Source organism: Podarcis cretensis, assembly GCF_951804945.1.
Source record: "Podarcis cretensis genome assembly, chromosome: 12".
In the NCBI taxonomy this organism is placed as follows: Eukaryota; Metazoa; Chordata; class Lepidosauria; order Squamata; family Lacertidae; genus Podarcis; species Podarcis cretensis.
Window position 1 is genome coordinate 46630390 of NC_137181.1, and position 21597 is coordinate 46651986.

Here is a 21597-nt window from a genome sequence, read left to right on the forward strand (position 1 = left end):
CCAGAATGCCCCAGACTTAGGAAATTATTCTTATTATTTTGCGCCCTTACGGCTTGGGGAAGGACACGGCCTCTGAGCATGTCCAGAACGCCCCAGACTTAGGAAACTATTCTTATTATTTTGCGCCCTTTTGGCTCGGGGAGGGACGCGGCCTCTGAGCATGTCCAGAGCGCCACGGGCTTCAGAAATTATTCTTATTATTTTGCGCCCTTACGGCTCGGGGAGGGACGCGGCCTCTGAGCATGTCCAGAATGCCCCAGACTTAGGAAATTATTCTTATTATTTTGCGCCCTTACGGCTTGGGGAAGGACCCGGCCTCTGAGCATGTCCAGAATGCCCCAGACTTAGGAAATTATTCTTATTATTTTGCGCCTTACGGCTCGGGGAGGGACGCGGCCTCTGAGCATGTCCAGAGCGCCACGGGCTTCAGAAATTATTCTTATTATTTTGCGCCTTATGGCTTGGGGAGGGACCCGGCCTCTGAGCATGTCCAGAATGCCCCAGACTTAGGAAATTATTCTTATTATTTTGCGCCCTTACGGCTCGGGGAATGTTGCAGCCTCTGAGCATGTCCAGAATGCCCCAGACTTAGGAAATTATTCTTATTATTTTGCGCCCTTACGGCTTGGGGAAGGACACGGCCTCTGAGCATGTCCAGAACGCCCCAGACTTAGGAAACTATTCTTATTATTTTGCGCCCTTTTGGCTCGGGGAGGGACGCGGCCTCTGAGCATGTCCAGAGCGCCACGGGCTTCAGAAATTATTCTTATTATTTTGCGCCCTTACGGCTCGGGGAGGGACGCGGCCTCTGAGCATGTCCAGAATGCCCCAGACTTAGGAAATTATTCTTATTATTTTGCGCCCTTACGGCTCGGGGAATGTTGCAGCCTCTGAGCATGTCCAGAGTGCCACAGGATTCAGAAATTATTATTATATTGCGCCCTTACAGCTCTGTGTCCTTTTATGGGGGACGGGGACCGCCCGCAGCGCTATTTGGACCCCTGACGGTAGGTTGGTGGGTGGCACTCAACACCCAAGGAGATGGGGGGTAAAAACGCAATACTGTAATGAAGCTGCCTAATTGGGCCCCCTGTCATGGGTGCTTTAGTTGAAATGCCTGCCTTGCTGCGGGTCAGACTAGATGACCCTTTCGGGTCCCTTCCAATTCTACGATTCAGTGATTCGGTAGCCGCGCCGAGCGTAGCAGCTTGGGATTATAATAGGGATGTGTTTTCCTGTGAAGTGGGCTGTAATTGGGGAATGGGTCTAGGAGACCACTGTAAGCAGATGAAAACATTAGCAGGATTTTAACAACACTTGTAACGTAGCGAATATCATGGACAATTTGGAAAGATACAAATTAGGCGTTATGAAATTATCCCCGACGTGGGGATCCAGGGCACAGTCCTTCAATGGCTGCGCTCGTTTCTCTCTGGTCGGGGACAGAGGGTGGCGCTTGGGGGGAATTGTCATCCCGCCACTCCTTGGTGTGTGGAGTGCCCCAGGGTGCGATACTCTCCCCGATGCTTTTTAACATCTTTATGCGCCCCCTCGCCCAGCTTGTCCGGAGGTTTGGGCTGGGCTGCCATCAGTATGCTGATGACACCCAACTCTTATCTGTTGATGGATGGCCATCCTGACTCGGCCCCAGACACACTGACCAGATGTCTGGAAGCTGTGGCTGGATGGTTACGTGGGAGCCGGTTGAAGTTAAATCCTTCGAAGTCAGAGGTCCTCTGGCTGGGATGGGACGATATGGGATTGAGGGGGCAACTCCCATCTCTTCCGGGGGTGCAATTAGTGCCAGCACCGTCCGTTAAGAGTTTGGGTGTAATCTTCAATACCTCCCTCTCCATGGAGGCGCAGATTGCAGCTATAACAAAGGCGGCATTTTTTCATCTCCGCCAAGCTAAGCAGTTGGCTCCTTACCTCTCTCGCCCTGACCTAGCCACTGTGATCCACGCGACGGTCACCTCCAGACTGGATTATTGTAACTCGCTCTACGTGGGGCTGCCCTTGAGACTGACCCAGAAACTCCAGCGGGTGCAGAATGCCGCAGCGAGACTCCTTACGGGGTCTTCGCTGCGAGATCACATTCATCCGGTGCTATACCAGCTGCACTGGCTCCCGGTGGAGTACAGGATCAGGTTTAAGGTGCTGGTTTTAACCTTCAAAGCCCTATACGGCCTAGGACCCTCGTACCCACGGGACCGCCTCTCCTGGTATGGCCCACAGAGGAACTTACGGTCTTCAAATAAAAACATCTTGAAGGTCCCAGGCCACAGAGAGTTTAGGCTGGCCTCAACTAGAGCCAGGGCTTTTTCGGCTGCGGCTCCAACCTGGTGGAACGCTCTGTCACAAGAGACAAGGGCCCTGCAGGACTTGACATCTTTCCGCAGGGCCTGCAAGACAGAGCTGTTCCACCAGGCCTTTGGTCAGGGTGCAGCCTGACTCCCTCCTTTGGCAATCTTTACAAAACTTTAGTTTATGGTTGCCATCAATTTTGATTTTAATTAATTTTTATAATGTTTTTATAATGTTGCACTTTTTTAGTGTTGTTAGCCGCCCTGAGCCCGGCTTTGGCTGGGGAGGGCGGGATATAAATAAAATTTATTATTATTATTATTATTATATGCAGTTGAGAGGGTGTACAATAGGACCCATGGAGTGGAAGGTGGGAAGTCAAGAGATTTGGTGGAATCTCGAAATATGGATGTAATTTGGATTGCTATAAACTTAATACTTGCAAAACCAAATAAAAATTACTGTTAAAAAAGAGAAGAAATTGGGGGATGGGGAAGGCTCCGCAAGTGAGCTTCATGTGCCCACCACCAGCAGGGATGTGTTTTCCTGTGAAGTGGAACAGTAGGCAGTTGATCGGGGCCAAGTCGGGACCATGGATCCACCTAGCTTTGTGTTTCCAGCTGTTTTTCAGACTACAACTCCCATCATCCCTAGCTAGCAGGACCAGTAGTCAGAGATGATGGGAGTTGTAGTCCGACAACAGCTCGAGAGCCAAGTTTGAGAAATACTGGAAGGGAATGGAGAACCTGCAAGGCTCCAGATGTTGTTGGATTCCGGCTCTCTCCCAGCAGCCCTGTCAGTGGGGAGTTGGAGTCTGGCAACATCTGGAGGACCACAGGTTTCAGACCCCTATCCTAGACCAGGAGTTGCCAAGGTATGGTCTGTTTCATTCAGGTGGTCCATGACTTTGCAGTTGAAGACAGGCAACAGCACATCCACAGCATCAAAAACACATACAGGTTTTTAATTATTTTATTTTTATTGCTTCTTTTGTTTTGTTTTTTGCATTGTATTTTATTATGCTACAGTTTGTGGAATGCAAATTGCAATGCTATAAAATGCAAGATAACTACAAGGAGTAAAAGTAGCAATCAAAATACAATAAAAAAACCTCACCCTGTGCAGTGCAGTTGCTGCAGCAAACAGACGGAGAAATTGTTAAGTGGTTTGCGAAGACCCTCTTTGAAGGAAAGAAATCTTTAAACACACTGTGGCTAGCCAGCTCCCTCTGGTGTTACTGTAAAATACGCATGCCTGCCCATCAAATCCTAAAAACTTGTTATCTCATTTGCTGCCATAACTGCTTTGTGGCTCTGATGAATTCCTTCAATGTACTCTTCCCTTTGCATTCCTAGATCAAGGGGGGGAAATATTTTATCATATGGCCTGCTAGTTGTAGTAGTAGTAGGAAAGAGAGCATCTTCCAGGTGTGTCAAGCACCTTGATCTTGAGTTTCACATGAAAGTTGGGAAACTACATTCAGATGATAGGAAAACAGTGAGATTATATGGGTATTTGGAAATGAATTCTGGGACCTTGATGTCCTTTCCCATTTAGAATTGGCATTAGGTTTGGTGGTGGGATCCAGACATATGCAAACATACAACAGCTCAGGGTGGAAGCAGCTGGAAAATGTTTACAATATATATGTCTGTGGCATGGATTAACCTGCAAACATAATAATAATAATAATAATAATAATAATAATAATAATTTTAAAAAAATTACTTATACCCTGCCAATCTGGCCAGGTCTGCCCAGCCACTGTGGGCAGCTCCCAAAAGAACATTAAAAACATGATAAAACGTCAGACATTAAAAACTTCCCTAAACAGGGCTGCCTTCAGATGTCTTCTAAAAGTTGTACACCAATCTATCCTGTTAGGGATTGATTTCTTCTTGTACCTTGGTAGGGTTTTCGGAGCTTGTTCATTCTGTCTAAAAAAGAATTCAACTACATTTTCCAAAGGTGATGTTAGAGGGAAACAACACATTTCAAGGGCCCCTTTATCGTTTTGTAACATGTCCAGCGAAAGATGAAAAATGTTAACCTTGTCCTTATTGTCCTTCTCAGTCTGGTTCTTTTCTGAACGGAGAATTGCTGTAGTTGAAGAATAAAGCAACTCTGAATCTTCAGGGTCCTCCTTAATTAAGATGGCCGACTCCAGGCCTCAGCAAGGTGAATCACCTGTTGCTCAGCTTGATGTGACCATCTCAGCTTGTGAAGACGGGGCATTCCAAAAGAGAGGGCACAAAGCAAGAATTCTTAGCCCCGAAGAAGCCGAAAAACTGGCCAGAGAACAGGTCTTTGTCTCTGACTTCAAACAACAGAAACTAGAGAAGGAAGCACAGAAGAACTGGGATCTGTTTTACAAAAGGAACAGCACCAACTTTTTCAAGGACAGGCACTGGACAACTAGAGAGTTTGAAGAATTAAAAGCATGCCGTGAAGTGAGTGTCATTACGCATGCTAGAGCACCAGAGGGAAAGCAAGAGCTACAGTAGAAATGGGGTTTTTTTTTTGGGGGGGGGGAAACTGGAAAGCCCTAGCCAATCTTTGTTCCATCTTAATTCATGTAACATTTTTAATGAATGCAATAGGTACGTAGATGTACCTTGCTGTTTCCATGATGCTGCCTGGGCAGTTGCTATGGTAAAACTTGATTTGGCAACTCCTCAGATATTTTTGCTGATGCCAGTCGGTTACTTAGCGTGCAAAGGTCCTGCTCACATAAACAGAACTTCCCATTTCTGTGGAAATTGTACATTGCAAGCCTTTGCACAAATGCTTCATTCAGCTCCAATGACCTCCTTGCCCTAGATGGTTGTGGTGTATTTTATTTAATCAGAATTACATAATATGTCATCTAACAAATCCAGACATTGTACACTGGAGTCCCTGCAATGATTGCAGGATAAGTCAGTATTAGAATTACTCCCTCCCCCCCCCCCAAAAAAAAAGAAATCAGGACAACAATAGTATTCCAGATGCCTCCAGTATAGATTAGTGAATGACCTGGGAGGATCTGATGTTGACACTAAGTAGGGAGAAATCTGGTTAGTGCTTTGATGGGGGACTGCTGGGAATCACAGTATTACTGTAGGAGACATAGCTGCCCATTTTACCCCCACAGAGGTGGTTAATTTGCTTGGAAGATTGTATCTGTTGGGCAATGAAGACAGGATGATGATGATGATGATTTTATACCCCGCCCAACTGGCTGGGTTTCCCCAGCCACGCTGGGCTGCTTACAGCCGATAAAATATATAATGCATCACAAATATATAATGCCAATCTGGGGGAAACCCAGATTCCTGTTAGCTCCAACTGAGCACTAAAGAGCAGTTTTTCCCCCAGGAGGGTGACAGTAGCAGCAGAACAAGGGGAGGTGTGGATAAGCCAGTCTGTATATACATATGTTTTGATTGTGAAATCGCATACATCATACAGCTTAAATCATAGTGAGAGATGATGTTCTTGTTGTGATTAGTAGTATTTATAATCTGCTCTTAATTGAATATTTCAGTTACAGAGCAGGGGACAATACTGCTCTGTAAACAATAAAAAATATACAAAGTAAATATAACAATGTATAAAAATTACAGAATCTGTAAAAATAGGTCCAGCGTATAACATAAACAAATGACAAAAATAAGCACTCTTATTAAACAAATGACTTAAACAAATGACAAAAATAAGCACTCATCACAAAATAAGCACTCTCCCTTGGTCTGGCACATAAAGAGGGCCCACTCTGCACCAACAGACTCTTACTCTGTTGGCCTATGAACAACTTAATGCCTTTCACCCCTGCTCTCCAACCCAAACAGGCTGTCATCCTGAATAGCTGCCCGTAAGCATCTGCAACAGGGACGCGGGTGGCGCTGTGGGTTAAACCACAGAGCCTAGGACTTGCCGATCAGAAGGTCGGTGGTTCGAATCCCCGCAACGGGGTGAGCTCCCGTTGCTCGGTCCTGCTCCTGCCAACCTAGCAGATCGAAAGCATGTCAAAGTGCTAGTAGATAAATAGGTACCACTCTGGCGGGAAGGTAAACGGCACTTCTGTGCGCTGCTCTGGTTTGCCAGAAGCGGCCTAGTCATGCTGGCCACATGACCCAGAAGCTGTACGCTGGCTCCCACGGCCAATAAAGCGAGATGAGCGCCGCAACCCCAGAGTCGGCCACGACTGGACCTAATGGTCAGTGGTCCCTTTAAGCACCTGCAACAACCACCTTGTGCCCTGTTTTTCTGCAGTAGCAACACAGCAAAAAACACACATAAAAATGAAGCACACGAAAGAGGATTGTGCCCTCATGGAGATCCCAAAGCGATGACTACAATGAAGAGGTGCATCCCTTTCTTGGCTCTGTCTTTATTGTAAACGAATGATTTCCAGAGTGATAAAACTTAGCACTGCAATGTGATTCATATGTGTGGACCTCGTTTCTGAAAACATTGCAGATTTTTAATGATGCATTTCGCTCTGGAAAGATATATCAAATGCAATTGTTTCTCTCCCAAACAGTTTGAGGATCAGAAACTCACCATCCTTGAAGCAGGCTGTGGTGTCGGGAATTGTTTGTTTCCACTTTTAGAAGAGGATTTGAATATCTTTGCTTATGCCTGTGATTTCTCTCCCCGAGCTGTGGAATATGTAAAGGTTGGTGAGATGTTTGTCTTACTCTCCCCTGCCTCCCCCCGCCTGCCCACAAGAGACCGGTGCCTAAATGTTCTTTGAAAAGGGAAAATAGTATATCCCTATTTTTAAAAAGTGAATGATAAAAGAAATGAAGAAAAAGAGGAGGACAGATTGTGCCAAAAATTAGGGGTTCCTACATATGTTGTGTAGGGTTTACTACATGGCTGTTCCCAATTATTATTCATTTACACATTTGGTTAGCCTGACATAACAATTTCTGGAGAGTGATTGCTACATCAGGCTAACCAAATAAAGTTTTTAACTCTTCCTACCCTTGTATTTGATTACATGATCAGTGATGAATACTTAACTCTTGAATGCTACAGTGTATGGCATTGAGTCCCAGTCATGGTTTCCTTTCTTCCCTATTTCACATTGAGATCAGCAGGCACAAACACTGAATTGTTGTGAAAAAGTAGGCATCATATGACTGAAAATATTGAATTGGAGGCTTGAAAAGAAATCAGTCACCTTCTGTGCAGAGAGACAGGGTAGCCTGGGTAGCACAAGAGGACAGGGCTCCTGAACCTGTAGTAGCTGTGTAAAAGAGAAATTTCAGCAGGTGCAGCAAAAATGGAAGTCTGAAAATCTTCACAACTACAACATCAGGTTTTCCATGATCAGCTTTGGTTAAGGCTGGCGTGGCAATAGTCTCCCTTGTTTTAGCCACATAAGTTTCTGCAACCATAATCAGTACATAGCAGAATGTGCTCAGGTAAACAGAAGAAAAATATATACAGTGGTACCTCAGGTTAAGTACTTAATTCGTCCCAGAGGTCCGTACTTAACCTGAAACTGTTCTTAACCTGAAGCACCACTTTAGCTAATGGGGCCTCCTGCTGCCGCCGCGCCACCGGAGCACGATTTCTGTTCTCACCCTGAAGCAAAGTTCTTAACTTGAAGCACTATTTCTGGGTTAGCGGAGTCTGTAACCTGAAGCCTATGTAACCTGAAGCGTATGTAACCTGAGGTACCACTGTATTCCTGTGTTCTTTTATCGTACTGCATATGTTGACTAACTTTAACTCATGTATATCTGTGACATTATAAGGATTACATAAATTTCTTTCTAATATGAAAATGTCAGGAAAGAGATTGTTGCCAGGTTTTGGAGTGCAGACATATCTTCCAATAATTTCAAAAACCGGGGGCAAAGATTCTATCTATCCTTTTTTTTATTATGTTTTTTAAAGAAAAAGTATTTTTGAATTTTGAAGATTTATAACAAGTCAGTCTAGCATATTTGAAGACAGGTTTTCAAAAGATTAATTTATTAAAAGTGACTTGTCCAAGATATTGACCATGACCTCAAAAGGCTGATGGTATGATAACTCCATGAACAGTACGGGATTTTCTTGACTATTCTTGCCACAGTGATTCTGACCCCTGGTAAGGCTAGTTGTTAATGAGTTCAAAAGCAGCTACCAGTAATTCTCAAACGTTTTGGCTCCCGTCCCGAATGCCGCAAACCCGGAAGTGACTGTTCCTGTTTGCAAACTATTTTTGAAAGCCGAACATCTGACAGGCCTTCTGTGGCTTCTGATTGCCGGCAGGAGCTTCCTGCCGCCAATCAGAAGCCGCGCTTTGGTTTCTGAACGTTTTGGAAGTCAAACGGACTTCCAGAACGCCAAGGTACGACTTTACTATACTATAATATACTATCTAAAATCTTGATTTAGTGACATGTTTGTGGTATATCTGTGCCACAAAGGGATAGAAATGATTGTTCTCTTGCTGTTTCATGCTTTCCTGGGGCACTTTTCAAAAAGTCTTCATTTCAGCAAGTGAAATCGGAGCATTTGATTGCAAATGTTTCTCAGAAAAAAATCTTTTCACTTCATAGCAAAACCCTTTATATGATGCCCAGAGATGTAAAGCATTCCAGTGTGACCTTACCAAAGATGACATTTTGGAAAATGTGCCGTCAGATTCTGTGGATGTTGTGACCTTAATATTTGTGCTGTCTGCTGTTCATCCTGAGAAGATGCATCTGGTTTTGCACAATCTTTATAAAGTAAGTAAGCTTCCATTTTAATCAGTCTACCATAAAATCATCAAACATGTCTGCTCCAAAAAGTTGCCACATGTTTGCACGCTGTGGCCCCCTTCCTCCAAAATACATTGGTGCCCAAGTGAGCTAATGAGAAATACGGACATGGGGTAGCTTTGTCAGGGCTGTGTGTACCTTCACTAAAAAGTAAAAAATGGAAATCTAGGCAGTTCAAAAGCCCTATTTTGTTTAATTTCAGCTATGCTAGTCACTGAGGAAAGGCAACAAGATATGCAGGGTGTAATGGTTCTAGGGGTTGCTCGTGCGTAAACCGGCGCCACACCTGGCTGGGTTGCCTGAGTGAACCTCTTCTGTCCGGACAGCCACTCACCCGTGGCTGTCTCAATCGCTAGCAGAATCTGTCAGTGGGCGTTTCTTGAACTTCTTCCAGCAAAGAAGTTCTTTGATGCCTAGTCTCCTCCTACTCTCCCTGCGCGGAAGCCCTCTGCGCAAGGAGGGTGTGGGCAGCGGAGGACCCTTACTCTCCCCGCTGGTCCCTGGCAAGGAGTCATGGGACCGCCTCGCCGCTTCCCCCATCTGCCCCCCTTCTCCACTGGTGCTACGCTGATTCCCTTCCCCAGAAGATGGGCTGCCTCTCCCCATCCCGGGACGCTCTCTGGAATCCCTCTGGAGCCCGCTCTCTCCCTCCGGCCCTGATGGCAGTTCCCTGACACAGGGCACCAAATGTCTTGTGTATCACTGGGGCCGAATCCCACTTCTATAATCCTTTACAGTGGTACCTTGGTACTCGAATGGCTTGGCTTCTGAACGCCGCAAACCTGGATGTAATTGTTCCTGTTTGTGAATGTTTTTCAGAAGCCGAACGTCCAATGTGGTTTTCGCTTGAGTGCAGGAAGCTCCTGCAGCCAATTGGAAGCCGCACCTTCGTTTTCGAGCGGTTTTGGGAGTTGAAGAAACTCCCGGAAAGGATTAAGTTTGAGAACCAAGGTACCACTGTACTTGGATAAAACCGGTTTCTTTTTTCTAAAAAAAGTTTAGGGGTACTCTCATTTTGACACAAGAAAACCACCATTTTATAATTCAAATCAAGGAAAATAAATACAGTAAATGAACAAAAGTACAAAGACTCACAAAATGTTTAGGGGTATGCATACCCCTGCGTCCTCCCAGAAAAAAAGCACTGGATAAAACTATGATTGGAGCATTCAGAGAAAAGTTTTTTCCAAGTACCTTGTAATAGTAGGAATAAAATGACCAGTGCGTTTGATGTGCTGTAAAAATATATCTGAAACAGCTGAGCCTCATGACACACAATATTCCATTTTTAGATGTAGCGCCATGTTTCTGTTTTATAATGTCAATTTTATTTTTTGTTACTTATTTGTCAGGTGTTAAAACCAGGCAAATGTGTGCTGTTCAGAGATTATGGCCTCTATGATCATGCCATGCTGCGGTTTAAGTCTTCCAACAAGCTTGGAGAAAACTTCTATGTCAGACAGGATGGAACCAGGTCATACTTTTTCACAGATGGTGAGTCTTTCGGCTTTGTTTACACTTTGCTTCCCAGAACTATTGCATTTTTATCCCAGTTACTTTATGAATCGCTTCCGGTGAAACATCTCAAAGCGATTAACAATAAAAATGTAATCAAAACAAATACAAAAACCATTAAAAAAACGAATACAAACTGGGTTTAAAATCTCCACTTGTATGGTCTTGTGGCATTCCCTTAAGTATAAATCATGGGATGCAGTAGTCATTTCACATTGGTACTGTGCATGGGGCTTTATTGTGCTTCTCTAATTACTTTTCACTATTCCTAAATTCTCTTGAGTCTTTCCCCCCCCCCATTTTACATCAAACAATAAAATAATTTTTCATCAAATTTCAGTACCCCATTTCGACCTCCCTCCCTTTCTGCAGTTACCTATCTTTATATGTAACACATTTGTAGCATCTCCAAGTTAAACCTAGTTATTATTTGTCCAGAACGATCAAAATTAGTTTTATATCACTGCACGTCTTTACATTAATCCTGCTAATGATTTGATCTGTTTACAATCATTTTTAAAATATCTAATATACGATTTCCATTCCAAATTAAAAACTCTTTCATCTTGATTTCTCATTCTTCCGGTAAGTTTACCATTTCTGCAAATTCCAAGTTTTTGCTGCCATTCTTCTTTAGTCTCAGGACACTATCTTCTTTCCATCTTTGGGCTAAAATCATTTGGGCTGCCATTGTCGCATACATAAATAAGTTTTTATATTGTTTGGGTATCTCTAGTCCTACTATTCCTAAAAGAAAAGCCTCTGGTTTCTTAAAAAAGGTTACCGTATTTTTCGCCCTATAGGACGCACTTTTTCCCCTCCAAAAATGAAGGGGAAATCTGGGTGCGTCCTATGGGGCGAATGCAGGCTTTCGCTGAAGTTTGGAGAGCGAGAGGGGTCGGTGCACACCGACCCCTCTCGCTCTCCTGGCTTCAGGAAGACATCAGCAGCCTAGGCAGCCCTGCGGATAGCAGCCTGCTTCCCAGAGCGCCGGGCGCGCTGAAAGCAGAGTGTGCGGCGCTTTGTGAACACATCCGCAGCCTAGGCAGCCCTGCGAGAGTTTCCCGCAGGGCTCCCCACGCTGCGGATAGTAGCCTGCCGCCCGGCGCAAACAGCACCCTGAAGCAGAGTGTGTGGCGCTTTGTGAACACATCCGCAGCCTAGGCAGCCCTGTAGGAGTTCCCTGCAGGGTTCTCCTCACTGCGGATAGCAGCCTGCCGCCCGGCACGAAGAGCACCCTGAAGCAGAGCGCCCCTCGCGCCGGGCAGACATCCGCAGCGTGGGGAGCCCTGCAGGAGTTCCCCACAGGGCTCCCCTCGCTGCGGATAGCAGCCTGCCGCCCGGCGCGAAAGACACCCTGAAGCAGAGCACCCCTCGCACTGGGCAGACAGGCAGGGCTCCCCACACTGCGGATTGCAGCCTGCTGCCTGGCGGGCAGGGCACACTGAAGTAGAGCGCGCCGGGCAGGCATTGGCCAACCCCACAAGCTCGGGGGACAGCAGGGAGGCGCAGCGCCACCATCCCGCTGTTCCTCAACCTGGTTCGGTTTCCCCGACCTGGTTTTTGGAGAAATAAAGGGGGGGGAAATCCTTTATTTCCCCCCCAAAAAACTAGGTGCGTCCTATGAGACGGAGCGTCCTATGGGACGAAAAATACGGTGTCTTAAACATTTTTTTCAACTCATTGTATATCATTTCCCAGTAGGCTTTTAGCTTCTTACAGGTCCACTGCATATGAAAAAGGTACCTTCTTTTTCTTTACACTTCCAGCATACATTCAATTCAGATTTATACATTTTTGCTAATCTGTTAGGTGTCGGGTATCATCAAGTTCTCTGAGTCTTGGCGATGTGAGTTAGAGAGCGTTGCAGCATAACCCCACCAGAGCTAAATAGTAACCTTCAAACTGTACACAGATACTGGGGTTCCAACGATGCAGATATAATGAGGTACACGACCAAATAAATATTGTAGAACTGCTGCTTATGCATAAAAGGCCTTAAATTTAGATCTGATTGATGATAAGGTATCCTTACAATTTTGGGGAGGCCACTTACCAAATATGGATTACAGTTTTGTCCGCTTTAAAGTTCAACCAGTCAAGTAGGAAAGAACAACAAACTTAATCACGACAATTGTGATTTCTTCAGCAAATGAAGTCTAGGGGCTGATGCTTGAGAACTGCCCTAATGCTCTTTCTTTTTACTTTTGAAGTCTTAGTTGCCTGCTGCAAAACCTTCTCGTTACCTGGGGCTTCCAATTCTATTAAAATGCAAAGGCTCTGGGCAGGGCTGGGCTGAAAAGAGGAGCCTGCCATCTCACGTTCGTGCTTCCACCTACGCTGGATGACTGCTTTATCTTTCTTCTCTTCAGATTTCTTGGCTGAACTTTTCCTATCTGTGGGGTATGAGCAGGTGGTCAATGAATACGTGCTGCGAGAGACAGTGAACAAGAAGGAAGGCCTGTCCGTGCCGAGGGTTTTTCTCCAAAGCAAATTTCGGAAGCCTCAAAGGGAGACGTGATTTTTGCTCACGGGCACCTGGACTATTTTAAATTGGCATTTGGATGTTTCACAGAAGTGGCCTCCCTTTGGTGTTATACCAGGGTGGTTGACTCTGTGCTTGCCAAAGCTGCTGTCCTGTTTTCTTCGCTGCAGGTGAATGGCCCGCGGAATAAAGGAACCGATGTGAGCAGCCAGTACGTCTTGCCATGACTCAGGTTCTCCATCGTAAAGCAAATACATTTATTTTTTAAATCTTGGCATTAGATGGCGCTATACACCAAGTTTCTGTATCATCAGTCCACGCATCCTCTTGAACAATTAGAATTGCCTTTCCCCCTGTAAACTGTGCCACTTAAAAAGAATAAGAAATAAGAGGTGGAGGGGAAAGGGTAACGTTCCTGAGCACCACCTGCAGGAGAGCAAGTCAAAACTCCCCTAAATTGTGTCTCTGCTTGTGATTGTTCCCTTGCTCAGGCTGATTAAATGTGTCCGTTGCTTCCAGCTTACAACACCCTGAAGCAGTTTAGTGAGGAAGTCCTGTTTTTAGATGGGAAATCTGACGTTTCATTTTGTAATGTTAAAGGAACCCTGACCATTAGGTCCAGTCGTGACCGACTCTGGGGTTGCGCGCTCATCTCGCTCTATAGGCCGAGGGAGCCGGTGTTTGTCCGCAGACAGCTTCCAGGTCATGTGGCCAGCATGACTAAGCCGCTTCTGGCGAACCAGAGCAGCACACGGAAACGCCGTTTACCTTCCCGCTGGAGTGGTACCTATTTATCTTCTTGCACATGACGTGCTTTCAAACTGCTAGCCTGGCAGGAGTAGGGACCGAGCAACAGGAGCTCACCCTGTCACGGGGATTCGAACCGCTGACCTTCTGATCGGCAAGTCCTAGGCTCTGTGGTTTAACCCACAGCGCCACCCGCGTCCCTTTTTTTGTAATGTTAGCTTATGGGAAATCATTACCATAGAGTTTGTGTAAAGTGACGCAAGCAGCATGATTGAATGGACAGTGAGCATGCACACGAGAATTCTAGCCTCTCTCTGATGTACTAGCTTTGTAACAGGTAACGGGAAGCATTAAATTGTGCTTCCGCCAAAGTGGTGCTGTCCCGGAAGAACTGCGTCAGAACTGTGGTTTCAGGGGAGCTGTAGGTCAGTTCTTATTTGACAGGCTGGTGCCCCCATGTGCTCACTCGACCTTTGGGGCCAATTGAGGTTCTGCCCTGAATAAAGCCTATACAGCTTATTTACTTTCAGCACAAGAAGGTCCCAGAGGAAAGGATTCCTGCCTTTTCAGAAAAGGAACATATCTCTTGTTCCCAGTTGTGTGCTGCAGCACTGAAAAGGGACCACAGAAAAACACTTTGGAAACATCCTTGGCTGTGTGTACTTCAGGGTAAAAACCATTGAAACTCAGCACAGATGTGCCGATTTCCATTATCCATTTAAATCTTGCAAATATGGGTCCAGAGCAACAGGTAGTTTGCCAGGTGGGCTGGCACCACTTTCTAGTTCTCCATAACAACAGCACTAGCACATGATGCTCTTGTCTTTTACATGCAGGATAGGATGACGCAGGGCCTAGGCCCTAGGAGATGCTGGCATGAAGGCCTATGAGAAACCCACCTAGCCTTACGCATGGACCAGTGTACAAATGACAAACTACTGCCGTTTCCTGTAATCCTGCCCTTCTCGCGACCTTTAAGGGTTCCGTTTGTTTTTAATAGTGCCAGCAGACTATTAAAGCCCAAACCAGAAAGATCAAATTGCACTGATTCTGGGCAAAGACTTTTATAAACACATTAAACCTTTTAAAAATAATAACAGCATGGAATATGCTTCACAGAAAGTCTATGGGCAAAAAGAGAGAGGCAAGCACAGCTCCTTCTTCAATAATTCTATGATGAGACTTATATTTGACCTTTAATGGGATGGAGAAAGGTCTGCAGTTCTGTCCTCAGCAGGTCTCAAGGTCTGTACTGGGGTACATTACTGTATTTTTCACTCTATAGGACGCACCGGACCATAGGAGGGGGAGAACAGGAAAAAAATATATATTCTTGTTCTCCCCCTCTAAAACAAGGTGCGTTCAAGGTGCGTTCACCCGAAGCCTCCGGAGCCCAGTGAGAGTTCCTGCTGGGCTCCGGAGGCTTTGGGTTCCTTTCAACCTGCTCTTTGGGGCTGGCGGGGGGGAGCGCTGCTTTCCCCCACCGCCAGCCTCAAAGACCAGGTCGGGGAGCAGCGCAAAGGCTGAGCAGCGCTCTGTCTTTCTGTTCTGGCTTTGGGCTTAGCCACGCAGCCTGCATTCGCTCTATAGGATGCATACACATTTCCCCTTAATTTTTGGAGGGGGAAAAGTGCGTCCTATAGAGCGAAAAATAGGGTAAATTATTTGCAAGTCATATTTGAGTGCTTTGCTTGAGAATGCTTCACCTCCAATAACGTTGGCGTTACTTTAAAGCCAGAAAAAGACCGCCTCCAGATTCAGTGTGTGAGTGTGAAGGATAATTTTGTGCTACATCTGGTTGGAGTGTAGGTCAGGCGAAAGGTGAGGTGAGAAGTACATAACTGGGTAAGCACTTACTCCAGGTAAGGACCTGTCAAATTCTGGCACTTGGGCAAAGACTAGATACATGGCTGGCCTTACCATTAGGCCAAGTGGGGCAGTCCCATACAGCGTTACAATCAGAGCATCACTAAAGGGAAGCAAAGAGTTAGTTACTGCAGAATTTTATGGTGAGCGTTGCAATTTGACTACTTTTAATCTTGGGTGCCAAAGTGGAAAAGCACACTGGGGAGGTTGGAGCTTTGGTGAAGGAAGGTGTCCATTATTTTTCATTTTTAAATATTTTTTACTGACAGTTTTTGAGATAAAATACAGTAAGAATCAAACTAGACTAAGGAATGAGAATATTTCTTTAAAAAAAAACCTAAAGAGAGAGAGACCATATAACACCGGTCCTGAAAGACCTACATTGGCTCCCAGTACGTTTCCAAGCACAATTCAAAGTATCGGTGCTGACCTTTAAAGCCCTAAACGGCCTCGGCCCAGTATACCTGAAGGAGCATCTCCACCCCCATTGTTCAGCTTGGATACTGAGGTCCAGCTCTGAGGGCCTTCTGGTGGTTCCCTCCCTGCGAGAAGCGAAGTTACAGGGAACTAGGCAGAGGGCCTTCTCGGTAGTGGCGCCTGCCCTGTGGAACGCCCTCCCATCAGATGTCATGGAAATAAACAACTACCGGTATCTGACTTTTAGAAGACATCTGAAGGCAACCATGTTTAGAGAAGTTTTTAATGTTTGATGTTTTATCGTTTTTAATATTCTGTTGGGAGTCGCCCAGAGTAGCTGGGGAAACCCAGCCAGATGGGTGAGGTATTAATAAATTATTATTACTATTACATGTAGGGCCCTTTACCATATTTATATCATATATTTATCCACATACAGAAATAGATCTTCCCATCTCCCAGCTGGGAGTCTACTTCTCCCAGTCTCTCACCCTGGAAGATACTTTCTACCCTCCCTTTCATGCCAGGAGTCCTCCCCTCCAACTGTTCTTTTTGTTGCGTGTCCTCCTCAGTCCAAGTTAAAGGACTTCTTATATGTCCCTCAGCATTTGGAAAAGCCGCCAATTAAGTATCCATTGAGCCTTCAACAGAAGCCACCTTTATGTTCTCCACTTCTATCTTTCTTTAACCCTATTCATTAAAAAAAATCACCCAGGGTTCAGAAAACTACCACCAGATCATTGGTGTTAAAGGGAAGGTGGGTTCCCCCCCCATTTAAAAATAGTTTCTTTGCCGCAGCATATAATTCAAGCATTCTCATAATCTTAAAAACCAGAAAATAACACGTCATCTGCTCCAATCTCATTAAATGGAAGGAATACATTATATCTGCAGCAATTGGAAAGGTTAAAATGTATATTTCAAGTATTCCAAACTATGTTACCCACCCCAAGCACTAATCCCCCATGTGCCTCACTACCTGTGTGTTCAATAAAATTGCCCCATACTGCATAGAAGTCATCGTTTTTCTTTTGGCCTCTCTGCAATTTCCATGCTAGCTTTTCCAACAAAGCTTTGTCTGCCAGACCACTTCATACTACTTATCCATGTTCAACAGTTGCAGAGTTTTCCATGTTCTGGCTATGGTTGTTCTTGTTGTGGTCAATAAATGGGTTATAAGATCTTTATTTCTAATTCTTGGTGAGTCCTGACTGAACAAATTAAGCAATGCCAGTCCTAGGGACATAGGAACTATCTACCTTGTAATCAAAGATATCAAAGACATTTTCCCAGAATTTTTCTATTTTCTATTTTTGAACCCTCCCACCACATATGGCTCTATGTCCCAAAAGTGGGACACCCTCTCCAACATATAGGGGAGTTGTTGGGTCTTATACAATACAGGCTAGACATCTGAAAAACCAACCATGTGTGATTTTTGAGGGCACTTTCTCTTGTCATTGCCAAAATTTATACAGGGCTTTGATCCACAGTCCATTCCATGCCTCTTCTGAAACGGAGGTTTTGTTGTTGTTGTTGTTGTTGTTGTTAATTACAGCGGTACCTCGGGTTACATATGCTTCAGGTTACAGACTCCGCTAACCCAGAAATATTACCTCGGGTTAAGAACTTTGCTTCAGGATGAGAACAGAAATCGTGCTCCGGCAGCGTGGTAGCAGCGGGAGGCCCCATTAGCTAAAGCGGTGCTTCAGGTTAATAACAGTTTCAGGTTAAGAACAAACCTCCAGAACGAATTAAGTACTTAACCCGAGATACCACTGTATTATCATTATCACAACTGAATTATGTAGAATTCTAAGGTTATTAGTCTGCAGCCGGTATTCAGGTCATCAAGGCTAGTTCATTTCTTTAAGATACCACATTTATGGTGTTCTTCCTAAAGCAGTATAAGACAACGTTCATTCCCATTCTCAGCAATTGGATCAAAGCATTTCCCTAGATATTGGGAGGGATAGACACAAAGCACTGGGCTCCTGTTACTAGCGGCAACCTTGCATTTGTTGTCATCCTGCCTGGTTGCAGAGTAAACTACATCACAAGAGTATTGTGACATCAGCAGTGCCATCCCAGGCAGACTTTGGAGCTGATGGCCAGGACCCAGCCCTTGAGGTGGTGAGAAAGCCACATACAACATTCTGCTTGATGGTTGAGTTGGTATGGCAGCTAGTGAGATATTGGGCAAAGCCAGCAATCGCATATTCCTTTGTAATGGTATAAAATACCACTAAATAGGCATATAGGAACAGCAGGTTGTTGCAGCCCAATCTGTCTTGTATTTAGGAAAAATTGCACTGAGGCTACACACTTTAAACCTAGATTGCTGTTCGTTTAAAAACGCTGGTAGCGTTAAGATAAATTCAACAATGTAAATAAGTTTGGATGGATGTAACAATGGATTACTGAATGGTTTAGTTTATTTAAACTATGCAGGGATATAGGGTAGGCAAAATGACCACCGAAAAAGGTAAGTCATTGATTTAAGGTTGTTTAAATGAATGTTTTGAAATGTAATTTAGAAAATTTAATTTAAAAAATATATACAAATAAGCCTAGATTGCATTCCAGGGAAGGTGTGATAAGATCTTAATTGGCTAATTACTTTATAGCCCCAATTAGCCTCAGTTTATTGCGGTCCGGCACACTTCCCAGCCAAGCTGCGCAAACCTGCTTCTCTCCGGTTTCGCCTTGCAGAGTAGAAAACACAGCGGAACAAAAACCGTTGCAGTCTGCTTCAGATCCAAACACACCAAGCACCTGTGTGTCCAAATTTTATCAGTTCTTTATTGCAGCAAAGTATTTACAGCTCAGCATTTCTCAGATTCTCCTGGACTGCTAGCATTCATGGCGTCCGTCTCTTTCAGAGACAAAGAGAGAACAAAAAAATACAGCTCCTCCCTCCTTCCACACGTCAGAATGGGAGGCACTACTCAGAACAACTTAACCCTGTAAGTTCTGAATGCCAACACCCCCTCTTGCCGAGTATTCTGACAAGACCTGTGGATGTACCTTTGCAGACCTCTGTGAGATCAATCCCTTCCCCAATGCCTTGCGCCCTCTCCTGGCGTTCCTGTCAGGCATCTGTGGAACATCCTCACAACTCTCAGATTCGCATTGTGCGAAACTTACCCACGCACCTGTGGCCTGATACCTCTCAGGTGGAATACCCTTCGTTGTGCGACTGGACCTCCTGGGCACAAACTCAGGCACTTCCTCTGACTCACTGTGGTCAGCAGGTGTGTCCTCTGCATCCCGGGATTCCCCCTCTGACTTAACGCGTCTTCGAATCCTTGGAATTACCCTCACAGGAGAACTAGGCTCACTCTTGGGCTCTCTTTTTACAACTTGCGGAGATGCCTCATCCTGCTCCTGACTTTGGTCAGTGAGCTGATCGTCATCAGCAGACTCAGCCCCTGGCTCTCCTTCCTCCTCATCAGAACCTTCCTGCTCTGAATCAGAAAGACATTCTGAAAGAATATCACGTCTGGCAGGAGTCTTTGACCTTTCATCCTGCTTATAGAACTCAGCGTGTTTACTGATCAGTAGCTTACTCTGATCACCTGACGGGTATGCAAACCTCCATGCACGAGCCGTTGGCTCATACCCACAGAAGATCATTTTCTGGAACTTGGGTTCACCTGGCCCTCGCAAAGCTTCAGGCACCGGCACCGAGGCCGTTGATCCAAACGCACGGAGGAAGTGAACCTGAGGTTTCCTCCCGTGAAGCATGAAAAACGGGGTGTCTCCTACCACTGAATTGTAGGACCGATTCCAGGTGAAGCTCACATATTTAATTGACTCCATCCAAAACTTTGGAGATAACCCAGAATCTGACAGCATCACCTGTGCAGCTTTAACCAGAGCCTCACTTCTTAGCTCTGCCACCCCCCTCTGTTGAGGAGAAGTCACTGTGTGACTTATCCCTTTCTTGTGAAAGAACTTCTGCAAAGCAGACCCAGTAAACCGTGCACCTCTGTCACTAGCAATTTCCTGCACCTTCGTGGAGAACCTTAGTTCCACCCCCTCAATCCAACGTCTAATCAGCTGTGCTGCATCTTCCTTGGATTTGAGACCATGTGTCCAGGTGTTCTGCGAAAAATCATCCTGCAGCGTCAGCAGAAACCTGGCCCCTCCCAGACTTGGTTCCTTCATGGGACCCAACAGATCTATGTGCACAAGATCAAAGGTTTTGTGGTTACCCTGTCCACCCTGGGATAACTGCACCCTTTTACCTTCGCCTGTCTGCAAGCCTGACAATCTAGGACTCTTGCACATTCCTCAATTCTACAGCCTTTGCTAACCTCAGGTAGCACCTGTAGTTCTTCAACAGAAGAATGAGCTAGTTACAGATAGGTAGCCGTGTTGGTCTGCCATAGTCAAAACAAAAAAAATTCCTTCCAGTAGCACCTTAAAGACCAACTAAGTTAGTTCTTGGTATGAGCTTTCGTGTGCATGCGCACTGTGATACATGTGTATCTGAAGAAGTGTGCATGCACACGAAAGCTCATACCAAGAACTAACTTAGTTGGTCTTTAAGGTGCTACTGGAAGGAATTTTTTTTGTTTAGAAGAATGAGCTGTCTTCTTATGCCAAGCACAAGAACATGAAACATGAGTGGGAACTGTAGCACGCAGGGCTTGTGCTTTCTCAACCTTCCCCTCACCCTCCAGAGACGTTTTAAGAATGAAGAGATCATTCTGCCCCTTTGCAACTCTGACCAGTTGCTTCCCTCCTTTGGAGATTGTACAAAAATCATGTTCAAAGCAAACCTTAAACCCCTTTTTCAACAAATAAGGCACAGATAAAATACAGCGTTGCATTCCCGGCACAATGCAAACTTCCATCTGCTCCTGCAAAACAGAAAAAAAGGCATTTGCAACATTAGTTACATTTTTCTTTTCCCCACTAGCAAACTGAACAGTTTTCCCAGCCGGAATTGCCGTGCAATTCCACATCTCGACTGCAGGGGTCTCTGGAATCAGGTTGCAGTTAGCTCCTGAGTCGATTACAAAGCGTAAGTCAGTGTCTCTCTCAGAGCTGTCCTCAAACAACGCCATAGCAACAAACGTCTCGCTGCCCCCTCTCTTTGGGCTTCTGCAGCTGTTCTCTCTGGTTGTCTTGGCAACCAACTCCCCCTTACTCAGGACCTTGGCAGCTTCCGTAGAAGTGGCCTCCTCCGTTGCCTTGGAGACCGGACTGGCCTCTGCGTTCCCACGCGACTCTTTAGGCCTTATCTTCACTTTGTCCAGGTGGCCGACCTTGAAGCGTCTAGCTCTCCCCAGCTTTCCAGCCTTTGGCTGACGACGAGCACCAGTGGAAAAATACTGCCTAGGGCTCCTTTCAGCTGGCCTGGCCCCCCTTCTTCCGGAAGAGCACTCTGTGCCAGCCCTGCCCTCGCTGAAACTGCGTTTCACTTCAGCACTCACAGTGGAAAACTTTTGAAACTTGCCTTTGGAATTCTCAGCCCCCCCGACTTGCACCTCAGAGACTGGGGCTACA

The 21597-nt window shown here is 45.4% G+C and overlaps 1 protein-coding gene across 6 annotated transcripts in view; it reads left to right on the top strand.

Annotated features, from left to right (window-relative positions):
• METTL6 (methyltransferase 6, tRNA N3-cytidine) overlaps window positions 1–18143 on the top strand; it is a 20346-nt gene extending 2203 nt beyond the window's left edge. For 2 of the 6 annotated variants that reach the window (XM_079947426.1, XM_079947424.1), the window contains exons 2-6: window positions 4378–4754; window positions 6830–6964; window positions 8847–9017; window positions 10403–10544; window positions 12938–17267. In XM_079947426.1, the coding sequence (XP_079803552.1) occupies window positions 4458–4754; window positions 6830–6964; window positions 8847–9017; window positions 10403–10544; window positions 12938–13086 (894 nt within the window). In that variant the 5' untranslated portion in view covers window positions 4378–4457 and the 3' untranslated portion in view covers window positions 13087–17267. The other 4 variants (XM_079947425.1, XM_079947429.1, XM_079947427.1 and 1 more) reach the window with 4 other exon arrangements.
• The last annotated feature ends 3454 nt before the right edge of the window (window positions 18144–21597 follow it).